Source organism: Lissotriton helveticus, chromosome 7 (genome assembly GCF_964261635.1).
Source record: "Lissotriton helveticus chromosome 7, aLisHel1.1, whole genome shotgun sequence".
NCBI lineage: Eukaryota > Metazoa > Chordata > Amphibia > Caudata > Salamandridae > Lissotriton > Lissotriton helveticus.
Window position 1 is genome coordinate 1,715,079,344 of NC_136068.1, and position 17,375 is coordinate 1,715,096,718.

Here is a 17,375-nt window from a genome sequence, read left to right on the forward strand (position 1 = left end):
CTTTCCTTCAACTCCTTTTCCTTCTCCAGGTCTTGGGCCCCTTATCTTACCAAGTCTGACGGCTTGTCCCAGCAGCGTCTGTTTTTAGTTTTTTGTGTTTTGCTTTCTCTTCAACTACAGAAGATTTCAACGTGAAGGACATTTCAGGACTTCCCAGCGGAGGTTTTCAGCTCAGTCCCAGTGGGACCCTAGGGCACTGCAGGCATGCATTTCTTGTGCTATGGGTGTTTTGGTGCCTCTTCCTTTCTGAGATCGAAATTGTTGTCTTTGACATCCGACCCTTCTCCCAGTGCCACTTCAGTCACTTCAAGCATTTCCTCATCACTCGACAGTCCCAAATCTCTGAGAGAAGGCTGGATGATGTGTGCCCCCACATCGGTTTCTCTCTCTCACCAGAGTTCTGGGGAGAAGCTCCTGGCACGCCTTACAATTGTTAGCCCTTGGGCAGGCAGAGGTTACAAACCTTGTGATTGTCCTTTAAGGAAGTTTGTGGAGGAACTTTGGACAAAATCTAAAGAGGGCATTTTCCATCCGTCACGAAAACCACATACCTGTACATTGTTCCACCCACATGGTCTGGACCTAATAAACCTGAGATTCTAATCTTTCCAGGAGATTTTCAATTTCACTAGATTTTCCTTTGATATTCCACCTATTTTCCTTGACTCGCTTCAACGCTGTCCCCATTACCTGGAGCTCTGGACCGTGCTTCTGAACTCAATAGCATAAAAAAGAATCATGCTGTGCCTGCTTCCTACAGGCGTGGCACATTTTGACAGCAGTCACCTTAAGGGAAGACCTATTCCCTGCACACTGTCAGAATTTTAGTTGTCAAAGTCAGTAAACCGTGAGAACAAGTGGGAGGGGATCACCAGATCCGCATCCACGAAGAACTGACACCAGTGTGCATGGATAGTGTAACGTTATTAGGCGAGATGGAACCGCCATGGAGCCCAATGTTGCCAGCTGTTGGCGCAGGAAGTTGCTGTGTCAAAAATGTACAAACTTAAAATGTGAGGAATTTGTAGTCAGAAGTATTCATCAGAAGTGATCATTATCTATCCAATCTGGAGTGCAATATTATTGTAGTCCGGGGAAACCAGTGGAAACAATTACCAACACAGTCTCACACTGATTAACTAAGGGCTTACAGACAATTGAAAAAAGACTGAAGTTGGTCATCCACCATATTGCGATGGTATGCTGGATGGTTCTTTTGTGCAGTAGTTGGCAGATTCAATGGCCTAACACAATTGTATCAAATTATACACATTACCTATGTATTCCAAGCCAACTACCTGACGAATTTGGATGTATCCTGTGAACAAGCTATATCCTACCATAGTTCAAGTCTTTGATTTGTTAAAATACCAACTAACTCAAACTATCCTTGTCACATCAACTGCTATAACATTTTTTACTCAATAGATGGGTATATACACCTGAAACGTCACTATACACCTAGCCAACCTCGATTAATTCGATTCGAAATATTTTTTCAATGCACAACTCGTAGAAATTGCGTTGTTTGAGCCAAATAATTCCATGAGACTGATATGGCAGGATTGTATCACACCTAACACTGTGGCAGGTCAGGCACAATTTAAATGGATAAAAGGCAGGGGCAAGTTGTGCCCGATTTGGTGAGGTGCAAGAAATAAGTATCTGTTGAAGAAAAATCAAAATAAGAACAAGATGTGGTATGAGAAGAGAGGGTTTCTTAAGGGTGATGACTTCAAAGTGTGTGTTGTAATATATTTGATGTACAAGTAAAATTAACAGTCATAGAATCCTTTTGTTTTGGTAAAAGTAGGGAATGTGGTTAGTGATGTGGAAGATGGAGTCAAAAGCGGTTTAGGTAAGTAGCTTTGCATGTGTTATGGGAAACCGTAATGGTTGGTCTGCTGGGTTTTGTTTTGCATATGCACCCATGCAAGTGATATTTGGGCATTGGTAAAAGCATTGCAAGGTGCTAAAATGTTCTTTTTAATTGGTTTACAATGACATTTTCACATAGAGTTGTTATTGGAATATTTACTGTTATGCGAACAAGTCTTTGGCAAACCCATATATACAATTCTGTGATCAACCTTAAAGAAAATGTTATGAAACAGGGAGCTAATTTAACACAGTGATACTAAGACACAAGCTCATTCAGCTGTCCAGACATACAAAGTTTGTAATCAAAGCAATTTCATTGGAAGTCTTACCGGATGTACACCTCTGACCGCGCACAACCACTAGGGTTTATGGGTAATTCTTCCTCCACTTGCTCTTGCTGGTGGAAGCGGAACTTGTATTTGCGGCACAGCTCAGAACCAAACAACTGCTCAACAAGGAAGATGACGGCATCATGATGTAACCCAAGCATGCGTAATCCACTCATACCTGCAAGACAACCATGTAAAGGTAATGTCAGCCGTGAATGGCAAAGACTGAGAGCTGGTGCAGGTGTAAAGGACAGAGACCTGGATAGGTTATGAGAAAGCAACCATCAGAGGATAGAGAGCCAGGACAGGTTTGAGAGAAAGAAGTTCTGAGGGCGTTAAGGGGAACACAGAGCAAGAAAGAAGGCATAGGTGACAGAAAGAAAACCCAGATTAGAAGGTCAGAAAAAAGGTACAGATTTAAGGGATGGAAGCATGGGCAGGTGACTCAAATCAGAGGGACAGGCGTGAACAAGATGAGTTTCCTAGATTGCATTAGTGCTAGTTCCTGGTATAATATTTCTGTGCAATACAAGAATGGGGAAGTTAAAGGAATTATGCTCCCAGATAACACAGGAAGGACAGTTCTTAGTAATAGATTAATAAATAAATTGTCTAATGGTACAGTTATTGGGAGTATATTTCCAGATACCCTGTACTTCTGCTTTAATCATGAAGCCCTTACCAGTGAATGAGATATTTCTCAAGCGACCAATGCCACGTGCCTCCTGAACTTTTTCTACTACTGCCTTCCAAGCAACTGCAAAAGGAAAACAAAAGAAGAAGTCTGAAAACAATCCATCCATCTGTTCATCCGTCCATCCACATCTCCTCTTGCAGCTCCTTTCCTTAATTACTGGCAGGAAATGACATACCTACGTACTTCAATTACATGGTGACGCCTGAACTCATTCCACTGGCTGCATTCCTCCATTTCAAGAGCTCAGGTCTCACAGGGGGTTAACCCATACAAGCAATGAATGAACTGAAGGAAAGATCTACTACCACTCCATCCATGCCCTGCTGGAAGAAGGGGCACCTCTTAACATGCCACCATACAGGTTCGGACATCATTTACCCCTCTAACCAATCAAAGGAGGGAGACACCGACAACTTCAAAATCGTACTCCCAAAATTGATCCACTGTTGTGGCACACAGAAAACAGCAACACTTATGATTTGTAACATTAGGTCTCCAAGGTAACTATGATTTATACATATATGACTGTTAGAATATTTTAGAAATAAAACAATATCTAAGTTGATTAATGTAGTTCAGGCATGAAGCAGTGCCACTGGTCAAATAATTCCGTAATTTCTGCAGTATTTTAGTTAGATTTTTAACCTGTCCACAGGCTGCCAATTTATAACAGAAGTGTTTGGACGCCAGCTGATGAAACTATTAGAAAACAAGGCTATAAGGCTGTAAGACAACAAGTAACCTGCAACAGTAGTTTTACATCTTAATGTATAATCCAGCCACACATTTTTCCCCTGACATCCTGAAAAACATTTAAATGTGGGTTTTGTAAGACTCATGAAGACTTCACCTAAAATCCATAATGCCCCACTGAACTCGTAAATACTGTTCGGCAGAGTGATTTATTTACAGATGTTATTCCTTTGGAGGCAGAGAGGACCATCAGTACATCTTTTACGAGTCAAGCTGACAAACCAATATAAACGACTTTAAAAAAATGCAGTGTAAATGCTCTATATTGTCAGACATATTTACATTACTTAGGAATGTATAACAAACTTGCAGAACAAACCTGAGAAATAAAAGTTCTGATTGGTATTGCAGTGTGGAACTCCTAGCAAATCACAACATTAAAAAAAAACCCTCTTCCACTGCACACAGTCACTTTACCTTTCTCACTACATGTGACTTTAACAGATGTACATGAGATCTTAGTCCCCCTCAAATGTCGGCTGCATGGGAAACCACTTGGGGCCACCGTCAGTCATGCCACAATCTAACAGCATGAACGTCATCAACTAAACACTAATGAACAGGACACCACAACGGCAGATAAACACATACAAAAAAGCACCCAAGAGAGCCTACAAACAGATCACGCTCAGAGTTCAAACAATGAGCACAATTATTTCCTTCTGCAACAGCAACACGCAAAAATGTGGGCTCACTTTCAATGCTCTCTGCTTGCACGTTGAAGCCATCCTCGTTACTGATCTCAAAGCGTAGGTGAGGATGTGGCTTCCTCGGCTCCTGGTCGTCAACGACTGGCACGTCCTCCTCTGAACTAGAGAGATCATCTGCAAAAAGCCACAACAACTACTCAGAAAATGGCATTATAACCATGAAAAAAAGACAATAGGAAAATGTTACTTGCCTTGTAACTATCTGCTTGTAGTGTTATAGATTCACATGCTCTGCAGACTCCTGCCACCTAGTGTTCGGAGTCAGAAGTGTTTTGCGGTACCTCCTGATCTCTCCCAGAAATCCACAGGACACTAAGACAAAGGCCACCTGAGACTGTAAACCACCTCTCCCTCAAACCCCTCTCCGCACAACCCGCCTGTGCAAAAAGGGTAAGTGAAGGTAAATAAAGCGAATTAAGACAAATAGCTGGGGATACATTGTGAAAGAAAGCATGTCTGTAAATCATAAGAAGCATTTTCTCACATCCAGAGAGGCTGCTATAAGCTAAAAAATGAACAAGTTACTTGCATACACAGGGCATGTACTCTGGCCCCTAAAGCATGTAGAAATTGCCTTAAAACCGGACTGCTACATTTAACTTTCGTATAAGGATAGAGCGTATGGTGCAGAAATACACCCCATGGCATGCATGGCATGTTAAGTTAAATGCCACTTGTGAACTGCAGCGGCTATTGTGCCACCTAGGCCTACCCTGTACCGCTTGACAGCAGCAGCTTGAACCATGCTTCACAGACCTGTCGAAATCACTTGACAGATAGGAAAACCAGATTTTAAATATTAAATAAATCATCCCTAAGCACACCTTACTCTCCATAATGTTTCCCCCTAATGACTAGGCCCAAAACGATATTGTCACTAGTCGGGCTGCAACTGGTACATAGAAAAAGTCAAAGTACAGCTTGCACACTTCATTCTGCAACTTCTGACCTGTACTAGCTACAGACTCAATTTACACTAATTTTTATATTTACTAAAAACCCAATCTAATTGTAACGTGGTATTTTCTTTTAAATTAAATATATTGGTAAACCACTACGGGGTGGGGGCTAGGAAGGCATTTGGGTAAAAAAAGCTATTTGAAATGTTTGTTGACCGCCGACATTCAAGGAACTTCTGTTCGCAGTTAAAACGAGGATGCTCTCATCAGAATTTGTAGTTTATTTGCTCCAAAACTATCTGCACAGTCCAGTCGGGTAAAAAAAAATCTACCTGAAATGCCGGTCACGTTTAAAAAAATGACAATAATGGTACATCTCATGTTACTATTTCTCCCAGAGAACCCTGTAATTTTGTGCAAATTTCGTTGTGCGAAATTACAATAAATACCCCAATAATGCTGGCTTAATTACAATTTTCATCTTAGTAAGCTTTTACATTTAAACTTTTGTCATGACAGAAACGTCCTGTCTTGAGTAAATCAATATAAACAGGATTTCATTATTTTGAAAGGAGATATAAGCCAGTATCTTTTGTTGTACTTCAATTCAGCATAACTGAACTTTTCTTTACAGAAAGAATTGTGTACTCAAAAACATTTCTCAAATATGTGAATCATAAAAGGATTTTGTTGAAAAAGAAGAAAAATAGAAATAAGTGAGCTCCAAGTGAAAGAAAACCAAAACTGAATCAGAAGTAAACACAATATGGAATGATGTTACAAATATGCAATATATTGGTTATTTCATTCAAAGGACAGCCAATTAGATTACTGCAATAGAGAACACAAAATATTTTCAATGTACCACCTATACAAAATTACAGTCTGTCTTTATAGGTGTCTTGACAGCGTTTCGACCCTAAATCCATGTGTGGGTCTCCTGTCCTGCTAAGTAGGGGACCACCGTGTGTAAGATACCAGGGTAACCCAGGCACAGATGTGGGGTTCACTGAAGGGCTCAAAATCTCCCTTATACCTTCCATCAGGGTTTCTCTAGTTGCAACTTCAATGAGCATTTCTTTGATTGTTCCTTGCCCGTACTGGCGATATGGACTGTAAGAGAATACGATGCACCTCTCCCAGTCGGAGATGGGGTTACCGGATAGCAGCACTCGGAGGTCCACACAAAGAAAGACTAGAGGTTTGGGTAACTGGACACAAAGGCTTTGCATTTTGAGTATTCCTGGGTCGCGAACAGGTGCACTTGTGGTGTTCATCACAGGTCAAAGATGTGTTACAGTACCTGCTGGTTCTGCTACCTCTCAAGGGACAAGCTGATATGCCTGCTTAGTCTTTCTGCTTCTGTTCACTCTGGCAGGTGGATTGCCACTAGCATTATGTTATTTTGTAATGCCCACATCCATATCTCTTGTGCTAGGGTGGATAATTTGGGTGACCTCGTCCCCCCTTGCTAGTTGAGGTAGAACAGGGTAGTAGTGTTGTCTGTTGGTAGCTGTATTACCTTCTCCTTGACTGGTGATTAAAAAGCATTTAGGGTTAGGACCACTGCCTTGAGTTCTGGAATGTTTGTGCTTTTCACAGTCTTCCTGGCTCCACAGAGTCCTTGTGTTCATGTGTGCTCTCTATATTCATTGGGATGCATCTGTTGTGATGGCCACCGTGGGAGTCCGTGTCTGAAAGTTCTGCCTAATGTGATCTTGTTGTTCCACCATTGTATTTCCAAGTGGACTCGATGGAAAATCTTCTTTTTGTATGGTCACCCCCCATAGTTTTGTCCTGATTCTACTTGTTTTTTGAACAGCTTGCACTGTAGCCTGCTAACCAGATCCCAGTGCCAGTGCCCTGATGTAGGCAGCTGGCTCTGTACAATATAGAAAGTGAGGTATAGTGTGCACAGAGTCCAGTGGAACCCCAAAGGAAGGCAGAGGTAAAGTTAGATAGCATCTCTCTCTATTTGTGGTAGTGTGGTCGAGCAGTAAGGCAGTATCAGACGACAGGATTAAGCATTTGTTGTACACACTCAGTCAGCAAATGAATTCACACACAAAGATTAAACTTCAGACCAATTGTTTTTGTATGAAAATATTCTTTTAGTCATTTTATTTTCTAGAACCAAGCAAGCCTGGCCCAGGTAAGCAATAAATACTTTCCAGTTGTAATGCAGTTTGTAAACAGTTTGAATTGAAATTGTAGATGTACTTTGTTTTGACATACAGTATGGTATAAGAGAAATGCAATACTTTGTAAATACAGTATATAGACTTGAAGGGCTTTTCAGTAAAGTTACAGCCAAATTACTTTTGAGATTACGAGAAGTATACCTGGATACCACTCTGGGACATTTCCCGTAAAACAGTTAAGTAAAATTGTTTTGGGTAAAGAGTGCAATTTTTTCTTTACGTTTTCAAACTCCACACTTTGAGACTCTTCCAAGAAAAACAGTCAATGGTAATTAAGTTAAACAAGAACGACACGTAATCCAAAGATTTGTTTTTTTTAATTCCGATGCATTTCAGGCATCCTGCCCTTCATCAGGGAAACAATTGGAACAACATGCTGGTCCTGCATGAACGAAAATGGCAGCTCTCGGACAGGTATGCTAGGTGTCCATGTTGTAGTGTTGGCTTTTCATGTGTTGTAGGCTTAGCCAAGTACAGCTGTCAGTTCAATAGGTATTGTTGTATTTCACTATCACTCACCGCGCACTGCATTTTGCGATGAGGTTTCATTTTAACTCACATACGGCTATGTTTTCAGGAAGACACAGTTGTACCGCTCTGGTTAAACTTTTCCATGCTGTTTTCATTTGGCAGTGAATATCGTACCGAGTCAGTGTTGGGCACGTAATTCACTTGTAGCATGCACACCATGCATGGTTATTACCCTTGTGACATTGATGTCCATCTAGTGTGGCTCAACACAAATCTACATATTGATAGCAGCGTGTATCAGTTGCAGCGGGTACTTATTTTCCTTTTTTCTGTAGTTTGGTATGCATGTAGGGCTCCCGCATGTCATTAATTTTTTACCATGAGCAAGCTGACTTACCCAAGAGGGGGTGTAATTAAATAGGGTAGATACAGGCTACGGTTATCAGATTATGGTAGCATCGATTCGTCATTTTTGTTTATTCTACAGTGAGCCCTGAAGAAGGGACAAAGGGTCCCCAAATGCATAGGACATTGCGCAACTTAGTGGAACATGAATGAAGAAGGTTGTACTTCCAACTCATGTTTATTGTACCATGTATAATGTGTATAGGAACATATGGTGTAATTTCATTGAAACCGTTGACTTTTTTTGATATTTGTTTGTTCTGAGAAACAATGAAAATATTTATGCATATATAATTCAGACTACTTGTTTTTTTGGTTTTTGTTTTCCTTTGCTTTTTTTTGTCCTCATCTCACCAATACGCTTCTGCAGATCTTAAAAAGCAGTCTTTCTCCAGCTGGGCACCCTACGACTTACTGCACTTGCTTAGGTCAGCCCGACAGGCCCCGTTTGATGGAGGCTTGGTGTAATCATAGGACCACGGGGAAAGGCAACAAAGAATTATAATCTCAAGTCTCAGCCCCAGCTCATAAGGGGCTGCCAGATGTTTATGGAGCTATCCCTGGTTCTATCCTGTTCTAGGCGGGCCATAGCAAATGAGGCTTTGAGCCAATCTTCTCTCCGCTATGAACCTGTGATAGATTCGATGTAGATAATCCATCATTACCAAAAACTACTAATGATGAGTAAACCTCGATATTTGCTTTGAAAATGTCGCGGAGAGAATCTCCCACTCCCTTCCAAAAAGTTCCTAGTACGAGGCACTCGTGGAAAATATGGATATCGTTGCGGGTCATACACCTGGGGCATTTGGGAGTAGGCGCAGGGGCAAATTTGGCTATCCTAGCAGGCGTGTAGAGGCGTCGATTGGTGACGATAAAATGATTTTTTTAAACTAGCTGGTTTAATGAATTTATAAGTAATTTAGAAGAGGGTTCTAATAGGTCTACAATGTTAGACTCAAAAGGGGATTGGTTCCAGACCGTAGATTGTTGTGGAAGCTCTACGTCTAATTCCAAGTGGAGATTTCTTTCTTCATTGGCTGTACTGATTGAAAAAGAATCTCTGTGTCCCAATCTCCACTTATGTCCCGCTTTTCTGCTTCAAACCAATACTCCTGCCTCACTCCCTCTAAATCTCCCTGGACATGTGCCAACCTTCTTGGGCTCCCATGGCTAAGTTGATTCCTCTCAGATTCTAATTGCAAGATTCTTCCCTCGATGAAATGTAGCTCCCGGGCCTCAGCCCGATTCTTGGAGCATATAAGGCCATGCAGCCTACCCCTCAGGTTGGCCTTAAAGGCGTCCCATACAAACGCCATGGCCGTAGAGCCGATATTAAATGAAAAATATTCTTGGGAGAATAATTTAATGGCCCAAATAATTTTGGGGTCTAACAGCATTGCTCTAATAAGCGTAGATCTAGTTTGCAGCGTGTTACTCTTCCTAAGATAGGAAAATGACAATGGAGCATGATCCGAGAGATGACTTGGTAATACTTAGACCCCACTCAGGTTCTCCAGGACATGCCTATTGGTCAAAATATAATCAAACCTGGATGAGTGGTTATATTTTTTTACTGTAAAACGTGAATCCCTGAAGATCTCCCTTTTTGCCCTGCAGACCTCTACCAGATCTAAGTCGTATATCAGTTTTTCATGGCCCGTCAGATTCGGGGGGTCCCTCTACAGGGCTCTGATGCACGAGTTACTTACCTTCGGTAATGATATAACTGTAAGAAACATTAGTTAGTGTTCGATTCCTTACCTTAGAATATCCCCAGGCGTCAGACTGGATCCGGAAAGTTTTCGTCAGTGGTACCCCTGCGCGTCTCGCTAGGCGTCCTCTGCGGCTCGGCGTTGTGATCGCCTGGATGACGGAGTACTTAGACGCCGCCCTCGCGCGCTGACGTCAGTTCTGTACATAGCTTTCCGCGCCAGTAACGCAGAGCCATGATAGAAACCGACATTGGTGCCATGAAACTAGAACCCTGAAAGGGATGTCTTTAACCCTAGATATCGGTTCGCAGAACGGGGAGAATGGGTGGGGCGGTAAGGAATATAACACTAACTAATGTTTCTATAAGATATGTCGTTACCGAAGGTAAGTAACTTGTGCATCTGAAAGAAACATGTTAGTGTTAGATTCCTTACATTAGAATAGATACCCCAGCAACACCAACCCCGGTGGTGGGTCTGCGAACAAAGATCACACCAGAAAGTCCTGGAGAACAGAACGGCTGAAAAAGTCATCTCTCTGGACTTGGCTGTCCAGGCAGTAGTGCCTAGCAAACATTTGCAGCGAGGCCCACGTAGCTGCCTGACAGATGTCCTGCAAGGGGACTCCCCGACCCAGGGCAGCAGTAGCCGCCGTGGCCCGAGTAGAATGGGCACGCAGCCCAACAGGAGTCTCCTTTTTCGCCAAGGTGAGGTTCCGTGACAATTGTAAGTGATGTTTTCGACTCGCACGAATATGGTCGAGTCTGGTATCTAAGAACCGCAAATGACGAGTTTAGTAAGTATGCGCAGTTTCGCTGTGCTAACTTAAACCGTTCGTTTGATATATGGGTTTTTCATCTGTACCCACGGGTTCCATCTTAGATACGGCATCCATTTTGTCTCTTGCCCTCAAGTAGCCAGCGAACGGACACTGTCCGCTTCGTTACCCTGGTACTCTCAAGATATTTGTGGAAGACACATGTTCTTTGTAAATATCTTTTACGATGAGGGGGATGATACTGTAAGGCAGATGGCCCCGCTTGAGGCTCATTTTGCCGTGCCGGTTTATTGTCTCAGCCGTGCATCTCATTAGGCACGTCCCTTTGATGCCTGTATCTCGTGTTTCCCGATACCTCCCCTTTTACACCCTTTTCGATCTCCCACTGTCTCCATCTTCCTCTGCACCTGTCTTTGTCCCTATTTCGATCTGTTTTACTGCCGATTGGAATTCACTAATGTTGGGAAGATGGGTTTTTACAGTTGGGAACCGCCAAATGTTTCCGCACTTATGTTCCGGACCTTATGTGTACCAAAGTGACCAAAGCGACCCCTCTGGGGGATAATTATGGGAACCAGGTTGTAAACTTTTGTGTATCATGTTGTCCTATGAGTAAATTCTGTATAAAAGGAGCGCTCCACAGAACCAATTTGAAGCAGTCTCCCCAAGTTGCACGTGTTGTACTTGTTCAAAAAAATAGAGTTGTGAGAGGCGTAATTAGCAAAGAGGATACTGCCGGTCAAGAGGCAGGAGACTTTTTCAAGGGTTTCCTCCCATTTTGGGGACCTATGGTTAATAGTAGGAACCTGAGACAGTTGACTCGAGTGGTAGAATCGACAGCTAATATTACTGCCAGTGCCCTTGGTAATATCACCACAGAACTTCAGGCGGATAGACTTATGACGTTACAAAACCGTATGGTTTTAGACGTGATCTTAGCAGATCGAGGTGGGGTATGTAAGGTGATCCATTCGAGCTGCTGTATTTTCATTCCTGATAACGCTCCGACTGTCTATCAAGCCATCTCGAAGTTGCATAAGATCTCCGAATCCATACACGTGGATGTAGGGGATTGGACGCTACTTGGATGGTTTTGGGGCCTGATGTCGACTTGGGGTTGGAAAATTCTGATGATCATTGGAGTCGTTGTAGCGTTCCTGTTCACGTGTTGCCTTTGCGTGCAGTGTGGTCCTGCCTTATGTGGCCTCTGTGCTACAACGTGTATGAGACAGCCACCTGTTACCAAAGGGTCTCGGTTGGACAGAGCTATGCTACAGCAACATCTCGAGGGTCTGATGAATATCGAATATGATTCCGACTAGTGCTTGCCTACATGAGGGCAAAAGGAGCGTCTGAGGTTCCGTGACAATTGTAAGTGATGTTTTCGACTCGCACGAATATGGTCGAGTCTGGTATCTAAGAACCGCAAATGACGAGTTTAGTAAGTATGCGCAGTTTCGCTGTGCTAACTTAAACCGTTCGTTTGATATATGGGTTTTTCATCTGTACCCACGGGTTCCATCTTAGATACGGCATCCATTTTGTCTCTTGCCCTCAAGTAGCCAGCGAACGGACACTGTCCGCTTCGTTACCCTGGGACTCTCAAGATATTTGTGGAAGACACATGTTCTTTGTAAATATCTTTTACGATGAGGGGGATGATACTGTAAGGCAGATGGCCCCGCTTGAGGCTCATTTTGCCGTGCCGGTTTATTGTCTCAGCCGTGCATCTCATTAGGCACGTCCCTTTGATGCCTGTATCTCGTGTTTCCCGATACCTCCCCTTTTACACCCTTTTCGATCTCCCACTGTCTCCATCTTCCTCTGCACCTGTCTTTGTCCCTATTTCGATCTGTTTTACTGCCGATTGGAATTCACTAATGTTGGGAAGATGGGTTTTTACAGTTGGGAACCGCCAAATGTTTCCGCACTTATGTTCCGGACCTTATGTGTACCAAAGTGACCAAAGCGACCCCTCTGGGGGATAATTATGGGAACCAGGTTGTAAACTTTTGTGTATCATGTTGTCCTATGAGTAAATTCTGTATAAAAGGAGCGCTCCACAGAACCAATTGGAAGCAGTCTCCCCAAGTTGCACGTGTTGTACTTGTTGTGACTTCTGTGTTCCCTGCAGTAAATAAACTTTGAATCTTTGACGCCGAAGGAAGTGTCCCGTGTCTCTGTAGTTTGTGCGCCGAAACAGGTATCCCATGAAGGTTATAGGTGTTGTTCCCTGGCACCGCTGGTACTGTTAAAAAGTCCAGTCCTTCAGTTGGCGCCCAACGTAGGGCGACTTCAGCGGTACCGGTCCAAAGCCTGATGATCGTGAGGAACTTCGTGTGAAATCTCCGAGGGAAGGTGCACCCCGCTTCATCGATCCTGTTGTCGAAATAAGTGGCCCGAAGTTTTTCCCTGCGAAGATTCCCGCCTCCTGACGGCTGCGACGGACCGATGCCCTGACTGTCGACCTGTCTTCGACGCCCGGCGTAGACCTTATGTACAAGCGAGACGACAGACGGGCCTTCCTGGTGACGCCATTGAAGTTCTGAGTTAAGTATTTGTGGGTCGCTCCCAGTCCTTAGTGGTTGTTCTAGCTTTTGAAAGCTTTGTGGTTAGCCTTTAAGGCTTTGTGGTAATAGCTCACTGAGCTTTGTAATAGCCTCCTCAGGCTTTGTGGTTAGCTCTCCGAGCTTTGTGACAGCCTTAAGGCTTTGTTGTATTGCATGGTTCCATTGCATTTGTGGTTCTTAGTATTGGTTCTTAGTATTATTTGACAGTTGCAATTGCCAAAAACCGAGGGTTTTGACTTACACGAGGTTTTATTGCTTCGGTAATCCTTGAAGTTTGATACTAGGTTAGTGTGCACGATGCCTAGCCATAGTGATTTGTTTCGTATTTTCAAATGTTGCGCAATGGATTCCCGGTTGGAGGACTCATGTCCGATACCTCCAGTTGGAACTCCGATACATGATCTTTATAGTCGACATGGGGTGGGTCCTATAATATATAATGATTACTGGATCCGCTATACAAAGAAAGACGGTGACCTTAGATGGCCACCACATGGAACTTTTGAATTTTCGATTTTAGATAATCTTGAGGCTAAATTATTTTTAAAGAAAGCTAGGCCAGCTATGTTTGATTCCTTTCGGATATGGCGTAAAGAGGCCAAGCAGAAAGAAATCAAACAACTTAAAAAGGATCAAAAACAAGAGTTCGTTCCTATAATGCAAGCTATAAAAGAATGTAGACAAGACAAAGAAGAAAAAGACATGGAAATCGCTACTAGATTGCATCACATGAAAATAGATAAATGTTACCCAGTTTTACCGAATAAATTAGAAAAGAAAGAAGAAGATTTGAAGGAGGATTCCTTGCTGTCATACTTGATGAAATCACCACCTCCTTATGTACAGGGTGCTACTGCTCCTGTAGTTGCTCCTGTAGTACCCCCTGTTGTTCCTCTTGTTGCTCCAACGGCTGCGGGTCAGCCCGCTGTTAACCCCACGTTTGTTTCACCACCTGTTCTCGTTCCTACTGCTCCTGTACCTGTACCTTCGCAGACTGTTTCTGCTACCCCAACTATCTTGTCCGTTCCTACTATGCCTTCTTTCACCTCCAGTGTTGTTGCCCCTGTTTTTCTTTCCCCTTCTGTTCGTAAGCGTGTTCCTAACTCTGTTGCTACCCTTTATTCACCTCTTTCTGGTCCGTTATTTTCGTCTGATTCATCTGACACTCCTCAGAGACGGAGTCAGATCCCTAGTGGTAGGGAGAAAGAGACGTTAGTAACAATGGCACATAGGTGGATAAGACATCCTGCTAATTACACTCCACGTGTAGTCTTTGATACGTTTTCTCAGTTTAATGAGCCTACGCAGAGATTCGTATTTGAGGAGATGTGTAACTTTTTGAGAGAAGAGTGGTACAATGATGATGTAGATTATGTACCGTCCGACATAATTGAACTTCAGAGTCACTTTTCGAACGGTATGATTATAGGAGACGATGTACGACGTGCCGTGGAACGCTTATTAGCATTCAGACCCACAGCACATTCTCGGGTGTCATTAGATGATACCACTGAAAACTGGAAAGCGGTTCCTGGTCAGTATCCTATGAGAGAGGTTCCGCCACTTTGGGTGCCTGGTGACCCTGCTGCTAACCCTCCAATTCTACCGCATTTTCGAAGGGTGTGGATACATCTTCCATGGAAACGATCGGAAGTTTTGCAAGTGAAGCAATCCTTACCCGATCCGCGTAAAAATCCGGCTGGTTATTATAAGGAGTTATCACAACTGATAGAAGCTTCTATTATGAACCTTGCCGACATCGACATGTTGTTTGGCAACGTTGTACCGCAACCAGTTTGGGCTAAAATTCGTCAAGCCAATCACGCAGCTGAATTAGGGGGTGATTGGGCTGCACTGCTAGCAGCTGATGCATTACAAGTCGGTGGGGCTAAACCTGAACAGTTGATCTTGGATTTGCCTCAGAAAATCATTACGCTCATGAAAACTCTCATGCCAGCGATGAAGGTGAACTGGGATAAGTTATCAGCTTGTAAGCAAAAGAAAGACGAGAGTGTCTCAGATTTCTTTACAAGGTTTGAGGAAGCGTTTGTCGACCACAGCGGCCAGGACATGGGCGCTGAGGGAGGCCAGCGGTTATTCGTTGACAAATTTGTGTCGATGTTGTTGCCTGAACTAAGTAACAAATTGAAGAATTCAGAAAGTGCATGGGCAGTTTCAACCCCTGCGCAAATACTAGCAACGGCTCAGTATTATGAGAATAGGGAAAAGGAAGAAAGTGATCGTATAGAAAAGAAAACTAAGGAGCTCAAAACGAAGGTTTTGTTGCAGCAAGCATACCCTCCACGATCAAACCAAAATGATGCACAACAGCAGTATCGACCACGAGCACAGCTCAATAGAATACAGCCGCGCTCTGACAACTTTGATTCCAGATCTTCACTTGGGTATAATCAGTGCGCATATTGTAGGAAAGAGGGACACCTAAAATATGATTGTCTTGCCTTACGGGACCGTCTGAATGGTGTGTCAACACGTGGAAATCGTGGCGGTGGTCCCCAACAGGCACCACGTGGTAGAGGTCGTGGTTCATCCCACAATCAGAGCGATCGTTATCAAAATCAATCAGACGCAAATAATTGTTTTGACCAGCGAAATGCGGGGTCAGTTCGATCTGCACAGTATAATGTTGATGATTATTATGCAGAGTATGAAACTGTTGTAAATGACCATTACTAGGACAGCCAAGGACAAAGAGAGGGAGTAGTGTCAGTTCCGGTCGATCAGAGTGGGCCTTACGTTGCAGTGGCTACATCAGGTGTAGTTGAGCCTTTTCTGTTAGACACTGGTGCGACGAAAAGTTCCATCATGCATTCAAAACTCCCTGGCGCACCTTTGTCTGGCTTAACGAATGTTTCCGTTGGATTCTCTGGCGCCCCTGTTAGTAACCCAGTCTCTAATCCTTTGCCTCTTATGATTGGACCCCGTGAGCTAACCGCTCCACTGATTCTATCTACAGGTTGTGGTGAAAATCTTTTGGGCCTGGATTTGTTGAAACGATTATATGCAACATTGTATTGTTCCCCCGAAGGAGTGGAGCTTACATTGGGACGGAGAGTGATCTCTCCCATGTATTTATCGGTTGATAAATTCCCACCGGAATTGAATTCCCTCCCTGCGTCTCTATGGGCCACAGGTCCCAATGACGTGGGCCTGTTAGACATTCCACCCTATGTGATTCAATTGAAACCAAATGCGCGATTACCGCGTTTACCTCAATATCGTATTTCTCTTGAGGGCGAACGAGCGCTGTTAGCAATCGTTCATGATCTCATTGGAAAAGGTGTTGTTGAAGAAACTCGTGGAAACGTGTGCAATAGCCCTGTATTGCCGATTCTGAAACGAACTGACCCAACTAAACCTCCTGTGTATCGTTTTGTTATAGATTTGAGAGAGGTAAACAAAATAGTGGTTCCGCAATTTCCTGTGGTTCCTGACATTACGGCTTTACTAACAATGATTCCGGCATCTGCCGCCTGGTTCACAGTGATCGATTTAAAGAATGCTTTCTTTAGCATCCCGATTGCAGAGGAAAGCAGAGACCTATTCGGATTTTCATTAGGTGGTCGCAGTTTTAGGCTAAAACGCGCTCCACAGGGCTACTGTGAGAGTCCGTCAATCTACAGCCAAGCACTTAAAGGTCAGCTTGATGCCTTTGTATTACCTAAAGGTGCAGCTTTGATTCAATACGTGGATGATCTTTTAGTGGCAGCTGATACAGAAGTTATTTGCAAAACGGCTACAGTATCATTATTACACTATCTACATGAATTGCACCACAAGGTGTCGCCTTCAAAGCTACAGTATTGTTGTCAAGAAGTTACCTATCTAGGTCACTTATTGTCAAGAGAAGGGAGAAGGTTGACCCCAGAGAGAATTGCAGCGATTTCCCGAATGACTGTGCCAAAAACCCAAAGAGATGTTCGCGCCTTTTTAGGTATTACGTCC

General features: G+C 43.3%; 1 protein-coding gene across 3 annotated transcripts in view; it reads right to left on the reverse strand.

The window, feature by feature from the left end:
• Positions 1–17,375, reverse strand: part of KMT2B (lysine methyltransferase 2B) — a 1,130,837-nt gene that overhangs the window by 51,401 nt on the left and 1,062,061 nt on the right. For all 3 annotated transcript variants that reach the window (XM_078655415.1, XM_078655416.1, XM_078655414.1), the window contains exons 30-32: positions 4,356–4,484; positions 2,893–2,967; positions 2,211–2,388 (exon numbers count right to left, since the gene is read on the reverse strand). In XM_078655415.1, the coding sequence (XP_078511541.1) occupies positions 2,211–2,388; positions 2,893–2,967; positions 4,356–4,484 (382 nt within the window). The remainder of the gene's footprint in view (positions 1–2,210; positions 2,389–2,892; positions 2,968–4,355; positions 4,485–17,375) is intronic.